The sequence below is a fragment of the Malus domestica genome, chromosome 02 (assembly GCF_042453785.1).
Source record: "Malus domestica chromosome 02, GDT2T_hap1".
Classification (NCBI taxonomy): Eukaryota; Viridiplantae; Streptophyta; class Magnoliopsida; order Rosales; family Rosaceae; genus Malus; species Malus domestica.
Genome location: NC_091662.1, coordinates 31,842,507 through 31,863,520, shown reverse-complemented (window position 1 = coordinate 31,863,520; position 21,014 = coordinate 31,842,507). Strand labels below are relative to the sequence as shown.

General features: G+C 38.5%; 1 protein-coding gene and 1 long non-coding RNA gene across 2 annotated transcripts; one reads left to right on the top strand and one right to left on the bottom strand.

Annotated features, from left to right (window-relative positions):
- Window positions 1-12,605: 12,605 nt before the first annotated feature.
- Window positions 12,606-19,121, bottom strand: LOC103410535 (TMV resistance protein N). Its single transcript, XM_029099139.1, has 6 exons — window positions 18,918-19,121; window positions 16,666-17,039; window positions 14,948-16,055; window positions 14,523-14,837; window positions 13,500-14,384; window positions 12,606-13,379 (listed from the first exon to the last, which is right to left on the bottom strand). The coding sequence occupies exons 1-6, from the start codon at window positions 19,119-19,121 to the stop codon at window positions 12,606-12,608; spliced, it is 3,660 nt and encodes a 1,219-aa protein (XP_028954972.1).
- Window positions 19,122-19,756: 635 nt separating this feature from the next.
- Window positions 19,757-20,562, top strand: LOC108175194 (uncharacterized). The gene is made up of 3 exons (XR_011574891.1): window positions 19,757-20,004; window positions 20,179-20,257; window positions 20,437-20,562. It is a non-coding gene; the product is annotated as an uncharacterized lncRNA (long non-coding RNA).
- Window positions 20,563-21,014: the final 452 nt, after the last annotated feature.

Genomic DNA, 21,014 nt, shown 5'->3' with positions numbered 1-21,014 from the left:
TTGACTTTTTAGTGTGAAAATTTGGTTTTTCGTTAAAGTGAACAGTACCGAGAGTTTTTCGTTAAAATTCCCTATTATAGATGCAAAAACAAAGAAAAAAATAACTATTACATCACCTGTCATGTGAATAAGTTTTATTTTATTTTTAAATAAATAAAAAACTTATATCAGTCCAAAACATAAATAATTTGGGATGTATATTTACGAAGCGTAAAAAGAAAAAATAAATTATCCGCTCGTTGAGAGCTCTCTCTCCCATCGCTTTTTCGTTGATTTGATCTGAGCTAGAGGTTAGAAGCCACAATTTTAGAGATATATTTCTTTCAATACGATTTTGACTCGTTTTCCACTCGTCCAGTCCGAATTCGAGCTGCAGAGGACTCCTTTAGGGTTTTGATGTATTGAGATCCGAGGTAATTTAGTGTTCTTGGGCGTTGAATCTATTCTGATACAACAACAACAACAACAAAGCCTTTTCCCACTAAGTGGGGTCGGCTATATGAATCCTAGAACGCCATTGCACTCGGTTTTGTGTCATGTCCTCCGTTAGATCCAAGTACTCAAGTCTTTTCTTAGGGTCTCTTCCAAAGTTTTCCTAGGTCTTCCTTTACCCCTTCGGCCCTGAACCTCTGTCCCGTAGTCACATTTTCGAACCGGAGCGTCAGTAGGCCTTCTTTGCACATGTCCAAACCACCGGAACCGATTTTCTCTCATATTTCCTTCAATTTCGACTACTCCTACTTTGCCTCGGATATCCTCATTCCCAATCTTATCCTTTCTCGTGTGCCCACACATCCCACGAAGCATCCTCATCTCCGCTACACACATTTTGTGTAAGTGTTGATGCTTCACCGTCCAACATTCTGTGCCATACAACATCGCTAGCCTTATTGCCGTCCTATAAAATTTTCCCTTGAGCTTCAGTGGCCTACGACGGTCACACAACACGCCGGATGCACTCTTACACTTCATCCATCCAGCTTGTATTCTATGGTTGAGATCTCCATCTAATTCTCCGTTCTCTTGCAAGATAGATCCTAGGTAGCGAAAACGGTCGCTTTTTGTGATCTTCGCTAGATTGCTCCGGTCATTAGTGTGGATAAGTATATAAATGGATAGAGATAGGAAAGCAAACACAAGATGTACGTGGTTCACCCAGATTGGCTACGTCCACGGAATAGAGGAGTTCTCATTAATTGTGAAGGGTTTACATAAGTACATAGGTTCAAGCTCTCCTTTAGTGAGTACAAGTGAATGATTTAGTACAAATGACATTAGGAAATATTGTGGGAGAATGATCTCGTAATCACGAAACTTCTAAGTACCGGGGTGTGGTATCGTCTTGACTTGCCTTATCTGTCTCATAGGTAGATGTGGCATCTTCTCTGGAAGTACTATTCCTCCATCCAGGGGTGGTATCTTTAACTGGTGGAGATGCACAAGGTAATGTATCAATTTCACTTGAAGCTTACTTGTAGTTTCAGGCTTGGTCAAGCGCGATACAAACCATGTAGTAGGAGTCCCCCAAGTCGCCGAGCTAAGGGATCTGCTGAAAGAGGTGACAGACAAGGTAAGCAATCAGAGCTCCGGCTGATTGTTCACATTCTCCCTATCTTGCAGGCAGCATGAAGGATAAAGAGAAGAAAAATGAGAAGAGATGATATGGGATACTTTTGCTTTTGAAGAAGTAACTTTCCACAGGCTTATTCTTGAACTGGGATGTAGGGTTTTATGGTTTCCTCCAGAGTATAAGGTCGACTGAAGAATTTGAGGGTCAAAACAAGTCCATCAAATCTAGAGTACGTTCGACCCTACTGGTATGGAATACTTTTGCTTTTAACAGAGTAGTGGATGTATCGGCACGTGTGCTGTTACGCTTGTCTCCACATGCTTCTTTGTATCATTCTCACTTGCCCTATCTGTTCCTCAGGCAGATGCGATATCTTCCCTGGAAGCATAAGATGTTGAAGATGAGTACTCGAGAGCAATGCCAGGTAAGTACTCAGGTAAGGGGTTCCAGGCAGTCAGTTCCTGGCTGGAAGCTTGATTCCAAGTGCTGACTGATTGCTCTCTTTCTCCTTGTCTTGCAGGTAATAACAAGGCCAAAGGAAAAGACAAGGAAAAAGCATGATATGGGATACTCTTGCTTTTAACCCTGATGATATGAGATATTCTTGCTTTAGTATAGCTTGTTTGCAGAGGTATTATCGGGGGGAAAGAAAGCTGAATATTTCGAAAGGCTTCGTTGGGAGTGCCCTCTCAGATAAGAGGAAGGGTTGAGCATTTTTGCAGGTCTGCCTGTCCGTTGGGGATGGAGGTCGGCATATATAAGAGTTTCCCTAACATCAAGTAATAATGCTATTCCTTTACCTTGCTTGGTCATAGCACGGTAGTGGGAGTTGCCAGCTTCATATGTTTTAACTCTGTCAGAGCACTTTGAAAAAGTGGTCTGTGGTATCTGGAAAGCTGATGTTGCGTGTGAAGATTACAGACAAGCTTTATCCAAGGAGATCCAGCTCTTGAAGTTGGGAAAGTGGTGCCTCTTCGGTTTTCGAACAAGCAATCATGTCGGGGATCTGGCTCTCGAGATTCGAAGAACGATGCCTCTTCGATTTTTGAGAAAGCAATCTTGCTGGGGGTCTGGCTCTCGAGATTCGGAGAGCGGTGACTCTTCGAGTTTTGAGAAAGTAATCATGTTGGGAGTCTGGCTCTCGAGATTCGGAGGGCGGTGCCTTTTCGATTTTGGAGCAAGCAATCTTGTTGGGAGTGTTTTCTCGAATGTGAGTAAAGGTTGGGCATGTTTGCTAGTCTGCATTGCCACGAAGCACAGAGGTTGACACACAGGAACTTTCCAATTATCCAGCAGTGGTACTGTTCCTTTACCCTCTCTTCGATTTTTGAGAAAGTAATCATGTTGGGAGTCTGGCTCTCGAGATTCGGAGGGCGGTGCCTCTTCGATTTTGGAGCAAGCAATCTTGTTGGGAGTGTTTTCTCGAATGTGAGTAAAGGTTGGGCATGTTTTCTAGTCTACCTTGCCACGAAGCACAGAAGTTGACACACAGGGACTTTCCAATTATCCAGCAGTGGTACTGTTCCTTTACCCTCTCTTCGATTTTTGAGAAAGTAATCATGTTGGGAGTCTGGCTCTCGAGATTCGGAAGGCGGTGCCTCTTCGATTTTGGAGCAAGCAATCTTATTGGGAGTGTTTTCTCGAATGTGAGTAAAGGTTGGGCATGTTTGCTAGTCTACCGTGCCACGAAGTACAGAGGTTGACACACCGGGACCTTCCAATTATCCAGCAGTGGTACTGTTCCTTTACCCTTGTGGGTAATAATATGGTAGCTAGACCTTCAAAATTTATGTGTCTAAACTTTGTTAGTGTTGTTTCTTTGCTATTCTTTTACCCTTCTTGGTCAGAGCGATGTAGTGGGAGCTGCAAGCTTCACGTGTCTCAACTTTGTCAGATAACTTTGGCAAAGTTATCTGTGGTACCCATGAGCTACTGTTGCGTGTGGGAAGTGGGTGATTGAACAGTACGATTCATGTGCTTTCTACTTCACCAGAAATCTTCGACAGAATGCCCATAATTTCCGCAAAGCTGAGTGTGCATGTGACAGGTGCTGACAAGGCTGGACAAGTATGTGCCTCTTCGATTTCTGAGATCGGCCATCGTAGTCTCTGAGTAGCCCAGCTTTTGAGAAAGCAAGCCTCTTCGATTTCTGAGATCGGCCTTCGTGGTCTTTGAGCAGCCCAGCTTTTGAGAAAGCCAACGCCTCTTCGATTTCTGAGATCGACCCTCGTGGTCTTTGAGCAGCCCAGCTTTTGAGAAAGCAAACGCCTCTTCGATTTCTGAGCAGGCGCCTCTTTGATTTCTGAAGCTTCGTCGAGTGCAGATTTTTATAGGGGCTGGCATTAAGTTCCAAAGCACACTTGAATCTCTACCAGTAGAAGCTCCATTCTTACACTTCTAAAATCTTGATTTGTCCGACCTCTTCTCTCTTCAACACCTTTGAAAATGTATGGCCCCTCCGACCGTCGTTTTGACTTGAACCTTGTTGAAGAGGCAGCCCCGCCTTCTCCAGACAACATATGGCGCCCATCATTCGTCTCCCCTACTGGTCCTCTTACCGTTGGGGATTCCGTGATGAAGAATGATATGACCGCTGTGGTAGTGGCCAGGAACCTTCTCACTCCCAAAGATAACAGACTACTTTCCAAACAGTCTGATGAGTTGGCTGTTAAGGATTATCTGGCTCTCAGTGTTCAGTGTTCAGGTTTTGTGTCTAATATGGCCCAACGCCTATTTGCTCGAACCCGCCAAGTTGAATCATTGGCGGCTGAAGTGATGAGTCTCAAACAGGAGATTAGAGGGCTCAAGCATGAGAATAAACAGTTGCATCGGCTCGCACATGACTATGCTACAAACATGAAGAGGAAGCTTGACCAGATGAAGGAATCTGATGATCAGGTTTTACTTGATCATTAGAGATTTGTGGGTTTGTTCCAAAGGCATTTATTGCCTTCGTCTTCTGGGGCTGTATCGCGTAATGAAGCTACAAATGATCAACCTCTGATGCCTCCTCCTTCTAGGGTTCTGTCCAGTACTGAGGCTCCGAATGATCCCCCTCCGGTGCCTTTTCTTTCTGGGGCTCTACCGACTGCTGAGACTTCTCCTAAACAACCTTTGTGAAAGCTCCCTCTTGTTTGTTTATTTTGACTCATGTATATGTACATATTTGTAACTTATCAGGGCTAACAATAAATAAGTTTTCCTTCATTTCAACGTATTGTGTTAAATACACCAAAGCCTTCTTCGCTAAGTTCTTTGAATTTTCTTTTGTTGAAGCTTGTATGTTGAAGCTTTGTGAGTGGAGCATGTAGGTTGAGGTAGTGTTCCCTTAATTTCCTGAGTGAGGAAAACTTCTCGGTTTGAGACTTGGAAAATCCAAGTCACTGAGTGGGATCGGCTATATGAATCTTAGCACGCCATTGTGTTCTGTCCTGTGTCATGTCCTCCGTTAGATCCAAGTACTCTAAGTCTTTTCTTAGGGTCTCTTCCAAAGTTTTCCTAGGTCTTCCTCTACCCCTTCGGCCCTGAACCTCTGTCCCATAGTCGCATCTTCTAATCGGAGCGTCAGTAGGCATTCTTTGCACATGTCCAAACCATCGTAACCGATTTTCTCTCATCTTTCCTTCAATTTCGGCTACTCTTACTTTACCCCGGATATCCTCATTCCTAATCTTATCCTTTCTCGTGTGCCCACACATCCAACGAAGCATCCTCATCTCCGCTACACCCATTTTGTGTACGTGTTGATGCTTCACCGCCCAACATTCTGTGCCATACAGCATCGCCGGCCTTATTGCCATCCTATAAAATTTTCCCTTGAGCTTCAGTGGCATACGACGGTCACACAACACGCCGGATGCACTCTTCCACTTCATCCATCCAGCTTGTATTCTATGGTTGAGATCTCCATCTAATTCTCCGTTCTTTTGCAAGATAGATCCTAGGTAACGAAAACGGTCGCTCTTTGGTATTTCTTGATCTCCGATCCTCACCCCTAACTCGTTTTGACCTCCATTTGCACTGAACTTGCACTCCATATATTTTGTCTTTGATCGGCTTAGGCGAAGACCTTTAGATTCCAACACTTCTCTCCAAAGGTTAAGCTTTGCATTTACCCCTTCCTGAGTTTCATCTATCAACACTATATCGTCTGCGAAAAGCATACACCAAGGAATATCATCTTGAAATGTCCTATTAACTCATCCATTACCAACGCAAAAAGGTAAGGACTTAAGGATGAGCCTTGATGTAATCCTACAGTTATGGGAAAGCTTTCGGTTTGTCCTTCATGAGTTCTTACGGCAGTCTTTGCTCCTTCATACATATCATTTATAGCTTGGATATATGCTACTCGTACTCCTTTCTTCTCTAAAATCCTCTAAAGAATGTCTCTTAGGACCCTATCATACGCTTTTTCCAAATCTATAAAGACCATGTGTAAATCCTTTTTCCCATCTCTATATCTTTCCATCAATCTTCGTAAGAGATAGATTGCCTCCATGGTTGAGCGCCCTGGCATGAACTCGAATTGGTTGTCCGAAACCCGTGTCTCTTGCCTCAATCTATGCTCAATGACTCTCTCCTAGAGCTTCATTGTATGACTCATTAGCTTAATACCCCTATAGTTCATGCAATTTTGTACGTCGCCCTTATTCTTGTAGATAGGCACCAAAGTGCTCGTTCGCCACTCATTTGGCATCTTCTTCGTTTTCAAAATCCTATTGAAAAGGTCAGTGAGCCATGTTATACCTGTCTCTCCCAAAACTTTCCACACTTCGATTGGTATATCGTCTGGGCCTACTGCTTTTCTATGCTTCATCTTCTTCAAAGCTACAACCACTTCTTCCTTCTGGATTCTACGATAAAAAGAGTAGTTTCTACACTCTTCTGAGTTACTTAACTCCCCTAAAGAAGCACTCATTTCATGTCCTTCATTGAAAAGATTATGAAAATAACATTTCCATCTGTCTTTAACCGCGTTCTCTGTAGCAAGAACCTTTCCATCCTCATCCTTGATGCACCTCACTTGGTTAAGGTCCCTTGTCTTCTTTTCCCTTGCTCTAGCTAGTTTATAGATATCCAACTCTCCTTCTTTGGTATCTAGTCGCTTATACATATCGTCATAAGCCGTTAACTTAGCTTCTCTCACAGCTTTCTTCGCCTCTTGCTTCGCTTTTCTATACCTTTCACCATTTTCATTGGTCCTATCCTTGTATAAGGCTTTACAACATTCCTTCTTAGCCTTCACCTTTGTTTGTACCTCCTCATTCCACCACCAAGATTCCTTTTGGTGTGGGGCAAAGCCCTTGGGCTCTCCTAATACCTCTTTTGCTACTTTTCGGATACAACTAGCCATGGAATCCCACATTTGGTTAGTTTCCCCCTCTCTATCCCACACACATTGGGTGATTACTTTCTCTTTGAAAATGACTTGTTTTTCTTCTTTTAGATTCCACCATCTAGTCCTTGGGCACTTCCAAGTCTTGTTCTTTTTTCTCACTCTTTTGATATGTACATCCATCACCAACAAGCGATGTTGATTAGTCACGCTCTCTCCTGGTATAACTTTGCAATCCTTACAAGTTATACGATCCCCTTTCCTCATTAGAAGAAAATCTATTTGTGTTTTTGACGACCCACTCTTGTAGGTGATCACATGTTCTTCTCTCTTCTTAAAGAAGGTGTTAAATAAGAAGAGATCATATGCCATTGCAAAATCCAAGATAGCTTCCCCATCCTCGTTTCTCTCCCCAAAACCATGGTCACCATGAAAACCTCCATAGTTGCCTGTCTCCCTGCCCACTTGTCCATTTAAATCTCCTCCTATAAATAACTTCTCCGTCTGAGCAATTCCTTGCACCAAGTCTCCAAGGTCTTCCCAAAATTTCTCCTTCGAACTCGTATCCAACCCTACTTGAGGTGCGTACGCACTAATCACATTGATAAGTTCTTGTCCTATTACAATCTTGATTTCCATGATTCTATCTCCTACCCTCTTGACATCTACAACATCTTGTGTCAAGGTCTTGTCCACGATGATGCCAACACCGTTTATCGTTCTATTTGTGCCCGAATACCATAGTTTAAACCCTGAGTTTTCTAGATCCTTTGCCTTACGACCAACCCACTTAGTTTCTTGTAGGCACATAATATTTATCCTTCTGCTCACCATAACTTCCACTACTTCTATAGATTTTCCCGTCAATGTTCCTATATTCCACGTTCCTAAACGCATTTTGCTCTCTTGAACTCTACCCTTCTGTCCTAGCTTCTTCACTCTCCCCCGTCTAATAGGATCAAAGTACTTCTTTTGTGTGTCCCGTGTAAAGTTGATAGGAGCATATGCTCCCGAACAACTTTGAGTGGAGTCGTTCGAAAAGAAGTTTCTATGGACCCCTTGCTCATTTAACACTACATCCGGGTGCCGATGGAGATACAGCGACCCTTACTCACTTATCACTGTGCTCGGGCCACACAGCGCACCACTTACGGGTGACGCCCTAGCTTTAGCGCGATTTCGTTATGGATTCATTTTCATAAGGATTCGACGTGATCATGGAGTGCCGGCTGTCGACTACCTGACGCTCTCCCCCTCCTCCTTTATCCGGGCTTGGGACCGGCAATGTAAGATAAACTTACATAGGCGGAGTTGTTGAATCTATTCTGATGATTGGATTTAATTGTTTCGATTCGTATTTTTTTCATTTTTCTGAATATTTTTTTATTTTCTTTTTTGAAGAACTGATTGGATTAATTTCATATATAATTTGGATTTCTATGATTTCAGAGATTTGAGGTTGTGATTTCGAGTACTAGAGCTTTGATTTCAGAGGTTTGAGACTGCGATTTTGATTATTGGACGCTACGATTTCATAGTTTTGAGGCTGCGATTTCTGGTTGTTAGCGTCACAAATCTTCTATCTCTAAGTTTCACATCGTATAGAACCCTAGAAACTGTTGCAGCGTAAGGATTTTGCTGATGAAGATCAAAGGGATTGGAGTGCATCATAGTGCAGCTCGGATTCAAGTGCAGGAGTTCTTCTAAGTTTGAAGTTTTAAAGCTTATATGCTATTTGTAATAGACGGCTAGGATTATAACATCTAAACGATGGATGTGTGCCACCTGTCCTAGATTGTTAGTGTTTATTTTATTTTATTTTATTTTTTTTAAGTATATCGATATTTTTCACTAAGAATAGAGAGAGTTCGGATAAGCCACACAATGGGCAACCTAATTTGGTATCGAATTCGCATTCAAACCTAAAACTTCTCACTTTCTAGTAAAAATGAATATCACTCGGACATACTAAGTGACTGTTAGTGTTTTAAGTTGTCACTTCTGGAGCATGTGAGCTTCTTCACACAAGCTAAGCATGTGAGCTCCGACTGTTATTTCCTTGTCTTATTCGGATCACCACAACATATGTATGTGTGTGAATCCCATTTGCTCGTAATTGAATCCAAGAGAGAATACAAGAGAGCAACGCACTCTCCAGGCCTTCATCACCATTGCTGGTTTGAGTGTTCTTCCTTTCTCCAGAAAATCATTTCATAAATTCATAAAATCCTACTAAAACAATAGAAACTCACAAATTGCCTCGTTTCAATTCGTTTTATTCAATTTCTCCTTGCCGATGAAGAACTCATGTTGCAGTTACCCTAACGAATTTAATTTGATTTGATTTACTGTTAATTTTTTTATGAGCATTTACTTCTGGTTATCCAATTAACAAATAGATGTAAATTTTGATTTGATGTTGATTAATAACATTTAGTATGATTTTAGCTCAAGAGGAGATAACAATGTAGACAACATGGCCTCTTGAATCAACTTCATTGATCTCTACCCTCATAATCTCACAGGTCTCTATTCCTATATATTACTTCCTTGCAGATTCTTTCATTCCCACATCTGAAAAGGGCCCGGATTGAACTGAAAAGGTACACATCATATTTAAACTACCATTATTTTGGATGCTCGACTGTATTAATTTTTGTTCTCATTTATTGACAGACTGCTGAGGAGGCAATGACTCCTATTGAATCAACATTTTCCTTCCATCTTTGTTTCTTTTAATTAATTAGAATTTGGTTTTATTAGTCAAGGGCTGTGGCTTACTCACTCACAGTCACAGGTATCTTTAGGATACAAATGTGGTTTCTGGTTTTCTAATAACTAGCCACCTACAGATATGAAATCTTTGTTTCTGCAGATTGAAAACGAATATTATATTGCTTAGTTAGAACAGCAAACGTTGTAGAGAAGAAATAATAATTAATTGCCATTTTACCAGAGATCACATTCAAAGATTCAACAATTCATCACCAAATTGGGACGATGGAAAGGTGTGGATTTGGAGATAATGTTGAACTATCGAATCTGAAAGTAATAACTCACTGGTGCACTCAGAAGAGATTTTGATTGGTCAGTTTATGATATGTTTGATGCAAGTTTTAATAGTTTTTCTGATTCAACTTGTCGGGATTAAGTGATGTTAGTTATGGTACTATTGCTGGCATTTGAGGACCAAATTGGAAGTTCCTTGATGGTTGTTTGGAAGTCCGTTGTTTATGCTTTTTCATAATAATGAACAAACCAGCTTAGCTTGGTGGATTTCTATTGATTTCAGCTTTCATTTGATTTGTAGACGATTTTATCTTGTAGAAACGACTTTTAGTTGATTTGATTAGCTTGATGGTATTTCTGTTTTTTTATTGATGATATTTTTAGATTTTAGGCAAGAAAAGCAAGTGTAAGTGATATAATGGAAGATATTAGTCTTGATTTGAAGTTGTGATTAGTAGACTGTCGTTAAAGTCACTAGCTGGTACTAATAGAGTTTTAGTTATAGAAGGTTGTTATTACTAAGATTTTTTTCGTCATGAAGAGTTGTTGTGACTAAATGCCTATTAATTAGTCATTATAAGGGCTGACACAAATAATTGCAATTTTGTAACTAAAAGGTAGGATTTGGTTTAATTTTCTAGTAACAAAGGAATGTTGTTGTGACTATACATTTTTAGTCAGACAATTTGTTCTTTTTACACAACTCAGTTACATAACTTTTTCATAACTAAATTTTTAAATCGCGACCTTCGTTGTGACCGAAATCCTTCTTTTTGTAGTGACAATAACAGGAATGTCATCCATTTGCTGACTCTTTAAGTTTTTGAGCTTTGTGTAGTTAGGGCGGTCTGTTGAGGACCACTACAAAATCCAGATAAAGACATATAAATTGTGAGAATCTAAAAGCAGAATGTGTAGATATATCCTAGATTTATATGTAACACAATAGGCAAGGGTGTCCTCCCTGACATGATATATCGAGTTAGGGAGGCCATCTTCATTCTCTTTAGATAAAGCGTGCTTTTTAAAACCCAAATCAGTGTTAAACCAACAAGAAGCCACATTATATATGCAAAAGGTTCAAATTAGACAATTTATTGAATTGATTTACTATATGTCTGAAAATGCATACGTTTGACAATAGAACGAGAAGTTTAAGTAGAAAAACGTCTATATCCATATATAAAGATAATGGAAAAGTGAATAGCGATTTTAGTGTCACCATGCTTCAACAAAAATATTTGAACAAAAATGCCCCTAAGATAAAAAGAACTTCAAAAGCATCCTAAAATAATGCATCAAATAAGGCAGGGGCATTTTCATCATTTTAACAGCATTTTTTTAATAATTAATTTTTTTGGGGTTTTTTTTTAATTTTTTTTTAAATTAGTACCTCACAATAGGTTAGCAATAATGTGATTCAATTTCTCTATTTTTAAAAATGTTCAAAACATCTTAAGAGGCATCTAATGCCGATTATAAAAAAGGTCATTCACACGTCGATAATAATGTGATGATTGTTTTTTTAACAATCAATATTATCTACACTAAGGGGAGGGAGGTGGGCTTAGCCTCACAATGAGCTAGCAATAATGTGATTCAATTAGTTGTTTATTAAATATTATTTTCTCTATTTTAAACATGTTCAAAACATTTTAAGAGGCGTGTAATGCCGGTTATAAAAAAAATCTTTCGCATGCGGATAATAATGTGATTAAATTAGTTGTCAAATAATTTTTTTTTTAACAAACGATATTATCTACACTAAGGGAGAGAGAGTGGGTTTAGCCTCATAATGGGCTAGTAATAATGTGATTCAATCAATTGTTTATGAAATATTATTTTCTCTATTTTTAAACACGTTCAAAACATCTGAAGGGGCGTGCAATGCTGGTTATAAAAAAAAGGTCTTTCGCGGATAATAATGTGATTAAATTAGTTGTCAAATGATTTTTCTTTTTAACAAACGATATTATCTACATTAAGGGGGAGGGGATTGGGCTAGCAATAATATGATTCAATCAGTTGTTTATTAAATACTATTTTCTCTATTTTTAAACACGTTCAAAACATCTTCAGAGGCGTGTAATGCCAGTTATAAAAAAAAGTTTTTCGCACATGGATGATAATGTGATTAAATTAGTTGTCAAATGATTGTTTATTTATTTATTTTAACAAACAATATTATCTACATTAAGGGGGATGAGAGTGGACTTAGCCTTACAATGAGCTAGCAATAATGTGGTTCAATCAATTGTTTATTAAATATCATTTTCTCTATTCTTAATGTAAATTTTATAGAGACCGATTTTATTATGTGAATTCAGCTGCTTTAATTGGTTTATGAGGGCTTTCTTCTAGTATGATCTAAGATTATTCATTTACTTCAAATATTTGACTTTCCTTTTGTCAATTTACGCTAAATACATTTAAAACGTGTAAGTCACGCGTAACACGCCGTGATTCAAAAAATACATTCTGCACGCGCGTAAGCTCGTGCTTGAAGGCTAGTATATCAAGAAAACAGAAGGGCATACGCAAGATAGTAGAACAAGTAGTTACCAAATGAGTTCTTGGTTTTCAATTTAAAAAAAAAATGGAACTATAAACTGAAATAGTTATCTAACGGCTCATTAGTTTTAAGGATTAGGAAAGTGGAAATGAACAAACGAATACGTACCCAAGCTCCTAATAAATTAGAAATTGTGGATCATCTGGAGTGGACGGCTGCTCTTGCTCCTCCTCAATATCAATAGGAACATTGAGATCAATCTGCCTGTGTTTCGAATGATCATCCATTGGCGTCGAAGATAAGGAAAACCATTGTTGTTTCGGATCATATGAATCATCAACGATATCTGATAGTCCATGTGGACGAGGCCTCTTCCCAAGACTATTTGTTGGTCCCAAAGACAAGTGAAGATGTTTGTCTTGGTTGCGCAATAGGAAGTGCAACCCACAGCTTTTAATGCGTGCGCCTCTGGGGAAATAAAATATAACTTGACAATTATCTCCTTGCTGTTGCTTCGCCTTCAAATCCACTAACGCAAGCCACACATGGGTTGCCTCGATGTCATTTATGTCATTTACGTCATTTAAGTCATTATGATCCCATAACATAGGTCTACACTGTTGTACTCTGTTGATGAGAATACAAGTATAATGAGGATGATAAGTCGGTGGTTCAAAAACAAAAGATAGAGCCAATCTGAATAACGTCTCGCCCACTTGTAAATTTAGAGGAATTTCAAAACAAAATTCACTGCCACCAACAAATTCCTCTTTCCATTCATATACTGGTAGTTGTTCGATTGTAATGCGCGTGGGATGGTTCATATGCCATTCATGTACCATAAACTGTTCAATCCTAATAGGTGTGGGATGGTTAGAAGTATAACTGAACCACTTTGGAACTTCATTGCCTTGATAAAAAACTTGCAAGTTAGACCACCAAAGACGTTCCTGCAAAGTGAATAATACGTAGATAACTAATTAGCAATAACTGTGATATGATATATCTCTCTCTCAAGCATCAACAAAATATATTCTAAATTTCAAGAGAAATTAAGAGGAGAGAGGAACCTGATTGAAGTTCAACAAATTATTTTTCAACTTTTCCACCTCATCGCCACTCAGTCCAAAGCAGTTACACAAATCCAAAATCCTAAGCATCGGGGGTAGTGGTGGAATTTTCTCCAGAGATGTGCAATCATCCAGATATAACTCAACTAGTTTTGATGGAAGGACTTGTGGAATTTCCCGAAACCTCTTGCAACCGCTTAATGAAAGTGTCTCCAAGTTGACAAATTTACTAATGCAATCCGGAAGACTAACAAAATTGTTTCTCGACAGATCAAGTTCTGCTAATGTGGACCAGCAATTAAAAGGCACAAGAAAATCACTTTCTGATAAATTGCATCCTCTAAAACCAAGATAATGTAACTTAGGAAAGGCTAATGTGATACAGTTGTCATCTGAGTCAGTTGAAAGCAGTTGAGATTCGGTCACGACTTTTGAGCATTCAAGGAAATCAACATTGATGTAATGACGTAATGATATATTTGTAAGGTTCTCGCAACCATTTCCTTTCAATGTTCCAAGCCCAGTAAGATATGCAAATGATGAAGGCAATTTTCTTATGCCACTTTTTTCTATATCCAAATACCATAGGGATTCCATCTTGCCCTCCTCTATTTCTGGGAAAGTCTTAAGTCTTGTGCACTCACAAAGAGATAACACTTGAAGCGATCTCAATCCAAGTCTTGTTGCAAACTTCATAAGCTTAGAGCACCCACGAAGACTCAGATCTTCAAGTTTATCGAGGAATCCAATAGAATCATCAACCTCAACCAAACTTTTACAATTACTTAGATTCAAGTCCCTTAAGTTTGGGCTTCCGGATAAGTCGGGGATTCTTTTCAAGAATTCGCAACCACTTAAATTCATTGATGTAAGCTTTGCCAAATTCTGTAAAACCAAAACAAAAAGTCACATGTTTTAAACACATTAATAATGAAAAACTTTGGAAATTTTATTTTTTTCTAAAAGTAAAATATACTTTTAAATTAGTAATCGTTCAAACTAATTTAAAATACGTACTCATACCTTAAATCCCTTCAATTGTCTGATGCCACTGTATGGCATATAAAACGTGACAAGATTCCTTGGATGATAATTGGATGGCAAATTGAACGTAATGGTATGCTTTTGAAGAATATTGGATCCCAAATAATGAAACATAGGTCCATCCAATTCAATCCACCTCAAATTGTTGGGCAGATAATCAACGTGTCCAGAAAAACGTGCATTACGATTTATAAAAAATTCAAGATTGACCATCCGCAAGAAGCTTTTTGGATTCAAGGGTATCACATCTGGTTCGGGCAACTTCACCACAATGCCTTTAATTTTCCATGTTCCCTGATATGAATAAAAAAATGAAATATTGTTAACAAACCATGTCGTTTAAAAAGCTTTCACTTCAAACCAGATCATGACATATCAAATGTAAGAACATATATTCTACTTACTTGATTTTCAATTAGAACATTGTACACATCTTCATGAAACCACAACCTGCTACGTTTCCCTGGTTCATTGGGCGATTCTTCACGAACTATACGCTTACCCATTTTTTCTAGTAAGTCATGCATCAAAATCCTATTATCTTCAATAGTTATGATGGCATTCTCAACAAGTACTTCAATACAATCTTCAGGTACATTGAGCTTCGAACTTCTTAATACTTGTAACACATAGTCTTTATCTTCACCCTTGAAGAAGCATGCAATGTCTAGGAACACTTGTTGCACGACATAATCCCAGGCATCATAACTTTTTCGAAGTGTTCTTTGAATTCCTCTATAAGGTTCTCCTTCATAAGAGTTGTAACTATCCAATATAGCTTGCCAACGATCTATATTTTTATTACGCAAATAAGAACCTATAAGATTAAGAGCTAATGGAAGGCCTTGAGCATAGGCTATTGCACGTCGTGCGAGGCTCAAATAATCTTGTGAAGGTTCTTTTCTTGTGAAGGCATTCAAACTTAAAAGCTCAAGAGCCTTGTCATTTTCTAACTTTTGGACCTTGTATATCAACTTGACTCCATAAGATTCTAGCAATCCTCTATCTTTTGTGGTTATGATCACTCTGCTACCCTCACCAAACCAATCGACTTCAACCAAGTTGTTTAACTGCTCCAATTCATCCACATCATCAAGAATTAAGAGAATCTTCTTTCGCCTCAACAATTTCTCTATAAGGCTGATTCCGTGATGAACATCGTCAATTTTCAACTCTATACCGCGTAGAACTTTAGATAGAAGAGTGTTTTGTAGTTTGATTACGCCTTCATGTGATGTCGATGTTTCTCTCACATCTGCCAGGAAACAACTACCTTCAAACTTATGAGCAATTGCATTATAAACAGCTTTTGCAATTGTTGTCTTGCCAATTCCAGATGTCCCCCAAATCCCAACCACACAACGACCATTTTCACCGACATCTAAAATCTCTTCCACCTCTTCTGCACAAGATTGTATTCCAACTGGGTATTTGGCCACATTCAAATATGTGCGTTGTAGTACTTCGACTAAGATCTCCTTAACAATCTTATTGATAAATGTAGCTTCATATCTACCAGTTTAAATATAAAAAAAAGACACATTTAGTCAATCAAATTTTTTGCTATATTTCTTTGAAAAGAAAAAAAATGTACAAAAAAAATGACAGAGGATTACACGAAAGAAGAGTGCCAGCAACAACCGCAACAAGACTCACTCCCTAATTCGCTAGCTTTGGTGAATGACCGGTCTATAATTATATATGAAGAAGATGGTCATGTAGGTTTAGCATAAAGTAAGAGTTATCTTCTTCATATATAATTATAGACTTGCCATTCAACAAAGTTGGAATTTGATGGAATGAGTGTTAGCGATGATTCCTAGCACTCCTCTCGTACACAATTGCTGCAGTCAAGCATGTGCCGCTTGCTAGGGATTTAAAAACTAAAAATGAAACTCCCAACTAAATAGGTATTATTGTAGTAGAAACTGAAACCTGAAATATAGAAGGGGAGTGTTAATGGCACTCCAAAAATTTCATTCTACACTCCTTAAAGTGTATTTTTCTTTCCTAATATAGAAAGTTTGGAGTGTGGAATGAGGTTTTTGGAGTGCTAATAACAATTCTCATACAAAATCATATAATTATACAAACTATAAGGAGTGAAGAAAAATGTACATACTCTCCCTCTTTGACAGTATGTCCTGACAAATTTGCAACTTCTTTAAGAGCACTCCTCCATAAGAGGATCTTCTCCTCGTCCTTGTGTTTGCACTCAAGTCCTGTAAATGCGTCACCGAAACTACTCGTTTGATTTCGTACATGAGACGGATCCACCTTATAAAAAACTGGCCAAACTATTTGCTGCCTTGACTTTCTACATTCACGGATATGTACGAGCTCATCCAAGCACCATCTTGAGGATGCATAGTTTTCTGAGAATACAATGACCGAAATTCTCGAGTCTTCAATTGCTTTTAGAAAAGCCGGTGATATTTCTTCCCCTCTTACAAGATGACGATCAATGAAAGTGTTGATTCCGTTACAGACCAAGGCCTGGTATAAATGATCGGTAAAAGTAAAGCGTGTATCCTCACCTCTAAAACTCAAAAAGACATCATATCTCCATGAAGAAGGCAAGAAAGAAGCAGAGACAAGTTGATTGGCCATAGGAGAATTAAAGCCAGATAAACCATAGAAAACGGCCTCTCAAAGAATTGGAATATGCAGTATGGTATGAACAGTGGATTCTCTCTTGTTATATATATATATATATATATATATATCAGGCCTTATGCATGCTTTTCTTCCTGTGAAGGAAGCAGCAGTTTCCTATACCACCTTCAATGTGAACGTGGACTCTCTCTTGTTATATTAGTCCTCATGCTTTTCTTCCTATCTACGAATCAGTATCCTGCCTACTATTTCAAAGTGAATGTGGTCAAGTTGAATGAGAGGAACTTTCGTGACAACTTCATTAACGATTAAAAAATATAAAATTGTTACTTGGCGGTCTTTAATTTGAAGGAGAGGAAATTTTGTTGCAAACTACTACATACTACCTTTGATGTAACAATCCACAGTAATACTATTTTAAAGTAATCATAGACGACTGAAAAATATAAAATTATTACTACTAAAGTGGCAATACCAAGAAATGTATCTTCGGTAGGTAAATTTCTCTCCACTAACTAGTGGTGGTCTTTAATTTAAGAAAGAATTTGTCTTATTTCATTTGTTTTGTTATACTTTGAAACTTCATTTTTCTTTAACCAGCGATCGACTGACTATGGTTTGTATGTATTCAATTATTTGTTGATATTGTAATCACCTGTGGCCTTTCTTCATCAAGAATGAATTGATAACTCCAACTCATTTGCCCACTTTCGAAGGCCACATCTGTGTTTTGTATTTTTTTTTTCTGATGGATTTAATTAATTAATAGCCAGCTAAGCTGAATAAATAGCAACACGTGATTTACCTTTACCTCAAATGTTGTTGGATGACATCTGAGGTTTCAAGCAGACGAGGCCTCTTTCCAAGATTACTAGACGAGGCCTCACATTCTCATCACTACTTCAATCTAAAGTAGGCTTAGTTTTCTAAAAAAAAAAAGGAAGAAGAAGAAGGCTTTGAAATTGTACTGTACAAATGATTAGTCTTTGCACTTGAATTTTACTTTATTTATGAGGCTGCCCCTGACTTTCTCTGCCGCTGATCTTCATGCCACGTGTTGATAATTGTGGAAAGGCAGGGGTGCGATGGTCATTTTAGTTTGTAGGGTTTCGAACAGGTTGGGTGGGTTAGAGCATTTCCAAATGAGATATCAAAAGATAAATGTCAAATGTTAATTTGATGGCTGATCTGGCAATGTTAGATTTTCTCTTTTTCCAACTGATATGTTTCTTTGTTATAAATGGTATTTGTACGACCTATTTTAAAAAGAAATCAATTAAAATACATTTTCAAGATGATGTTAATGGGACTCACACAATAAAATAATTAGGCCAAATCGGATAAATGATCCATGTGGTCATAAGGTATTCGGAAGATAGCCCATGTGCTAAAAAAACTCGGATTTAAACCCCTATGATTTACTCCGTTAGCAAATTTAGTTCAAAAATGATTTTTCCGTTAACTATCTATTAATACATGAGGTAACATTGTACTTTGACATGTGCATCTTCTTCTTCCTCGTCTTAATATAATCGAAGCTACATTTTTCGGGTCTACTCTCCGCCTAGGTAACGATGGCATTTGCAGAGTTTGAGACCGAACCCATGATTAAGAAAACATTTTTCATAATTCATCATACATATAAAGTTAACGAAATAACAAATATTAACATACACAAATGGCAGTGATCATACAAATTACTTATTCATCTAAAAAATTATCAAATGGGCAATCGAACGTAAGAAAGGATTAACTTACGATAGCCTCGGCATCTTTTGAGGTAAGAACAGCAAGAACAGCTCCAGGTATCACCTTCCTCTTGTTAATTCTCAATTGATTAGCCCAAAGCCTGTTATTGAAACTCCCTCTAACCCTCTCCCCCAAAAACCCAGAACCACCATTGCAGAAACCACTTGGTCTTCTCAAATGGATGTTTTTCAAAGCCACACAGCAAGAATCCATTCATGTTGCTTGCCAACTCTAATAGAATTCTAACCGATCAGAAATTGAAAACTCAGATAGCATTTAAACCAAAATCCTAGTAAAACCCCAATCCTAGTAAAAATGTCAAAGTACAATTTTACCATGTATTAACAGATAGTTAACGAAAAAATCATTTTTGGACTAAATTTGCTAACAGAGTACACCACAAGGGTTTAAATTCGAGTTTTTTTAGCATATAGGCTATATTCCGAATACCATATGACCACAGAGATCATTTATCTAATTTGGCCAAATAATAAAAAAAAAATTTGACATCACATTCTCATATGTCAAATTTAACATATGAAAACTCATGTTAATCCACGTAAAATTGACATATTGGTTGGAGCTGGATCCTACACACAAATTTGATTACGTGACATTCCATATTGGATATTGGATTTGACGTCTTACGTCTTTCAGGCAGACAGAGTCTGAGACCATGCCGTCGGGACAGAGAGAGCGAGCGAGCAGAGAGAGAAGAGAGACAGGGAGGGAGAGAGATAGGGATTTGGTGAGAGGAAAGCATGCGGCTTGTAGGCAGACAAAGTCACAAGAGGTGTACGATTCGAGGGAAAGGGAGAGGGAGACAGCGCGAAAGAGAGTGGGAGATGGAGGAGTAAGGATCGCTCGCTGAGGGTTTCGCAGTTGAGAGGCCATGCCGATGGAGATAGAGATAGAGATAGGAGAGGGAGAGGGAGAGAGGAAGACAGAGACAGTGCGACATAGAGAGAAGGAAAGGGAAGAGTGGGGATCTCAGCGCCATTGCTGCAGATCCTTGATCTTCTTCGATCCCATCTCCGTGTTCTTCTCAGCCTCTCACAGTCGCAGCATCACTCGCCCACTCACTCACTCACTACAGGTACACCTCTTAAACTCTCGCTTACTCTCTCTCCACTGAAATTTGAAGGTGATTTTCCAACCCTAAATTGATATATTTCATACCTTGATTTTATCTTAATTTATCTGGAATTGATCTGCATATGTGTAGTATAGATAGTTTTATCTAATGTTGTAGAATCCATGTCCTATTCAGAAATTCTGAGATGGTGAAGGTTACGGAAAAATTGGAAGGTATATAGAAATTCCAATATGAGTTCTCCAGCCGATTTGAGGTGGGTAATACAAACTTTTATGTTAGGTTGATTTGTTTTCATTTTTTGGGATGCTTATTTTCATCTGGAAACAAGGCTAAGCATCCAAAAGTTTCAATCTTATACCCATTATTCATTACTGGCTTAATAATCATCAATTTTCCTCTAACTTTGTTTATGAATTCTGATCTATAATCAAGGACACACAGGTGTACCAATGCCTCCATTTTCCGGCGAAACATCACCACAGAACCACCACCACCCACTCCGTTCTGCTCAGGACACACATGAGAAGGCCTTTCACTGTGCAGTGGCTACTGCCACTGTTCATCTGCTTCTCTTAAGAGACTCATTACTCCCGACCTCGGTAAACCACCCTTACACTCCTCCTTTCTGTTTTCAATTTGGGACTCGAATTCAAGCTTGCATGTATTTTAGTTTTTCATACTTATCATCACCCTCTTTGTCTCTCTCTAAACAATTTCCAATTGGTTTTTAGAGAGAGAACGTGGTAGCAGCAGCAGTGGGAAAGGTCTTTTCCTGTCTCTGTGATTTTCTTTGCCCTTCAAATCTCTAGGGTTTGGCTTTGGCTCCGTTAGTTGTTGAGGTAATTATTAATGCCTACTTCTATTGTAATTTTTTTTTCCTTATTCAGTAAGTTTGATCAAATGGGTTTCTTTGGACTTGCATAAGTTGTGTATAATATTGCTTTAATCATTTATTGGGTTCCTTTTGTATTATTGAGTCTTGGGTTTTGCTGGAAATTGTATAAATTTTG

Coding starts and splice junctions, on each gene's coding strand:
- LOC103410535 (XM_029099139.1), bottom strand. CDS start 19,121: ATGGATTCTTGCTGTGTGGCTTTGAAAAACATCCATTTGAGAAGACCA. Junction 14,838..14,947: donor ATGTTCTAATTGAAAATCAA/GTAAGTAGAATA, acceptor TATTCATATCAG/GGAACATGGAAAATTAAAGG. Junction 13,380..13,499: donor ATTTGTTGAACTTCAATCAG/GTTCCTCTCTCC, acceptor TTCACTTTGCAG/GAACGTCTTTGGTGGTCTAA.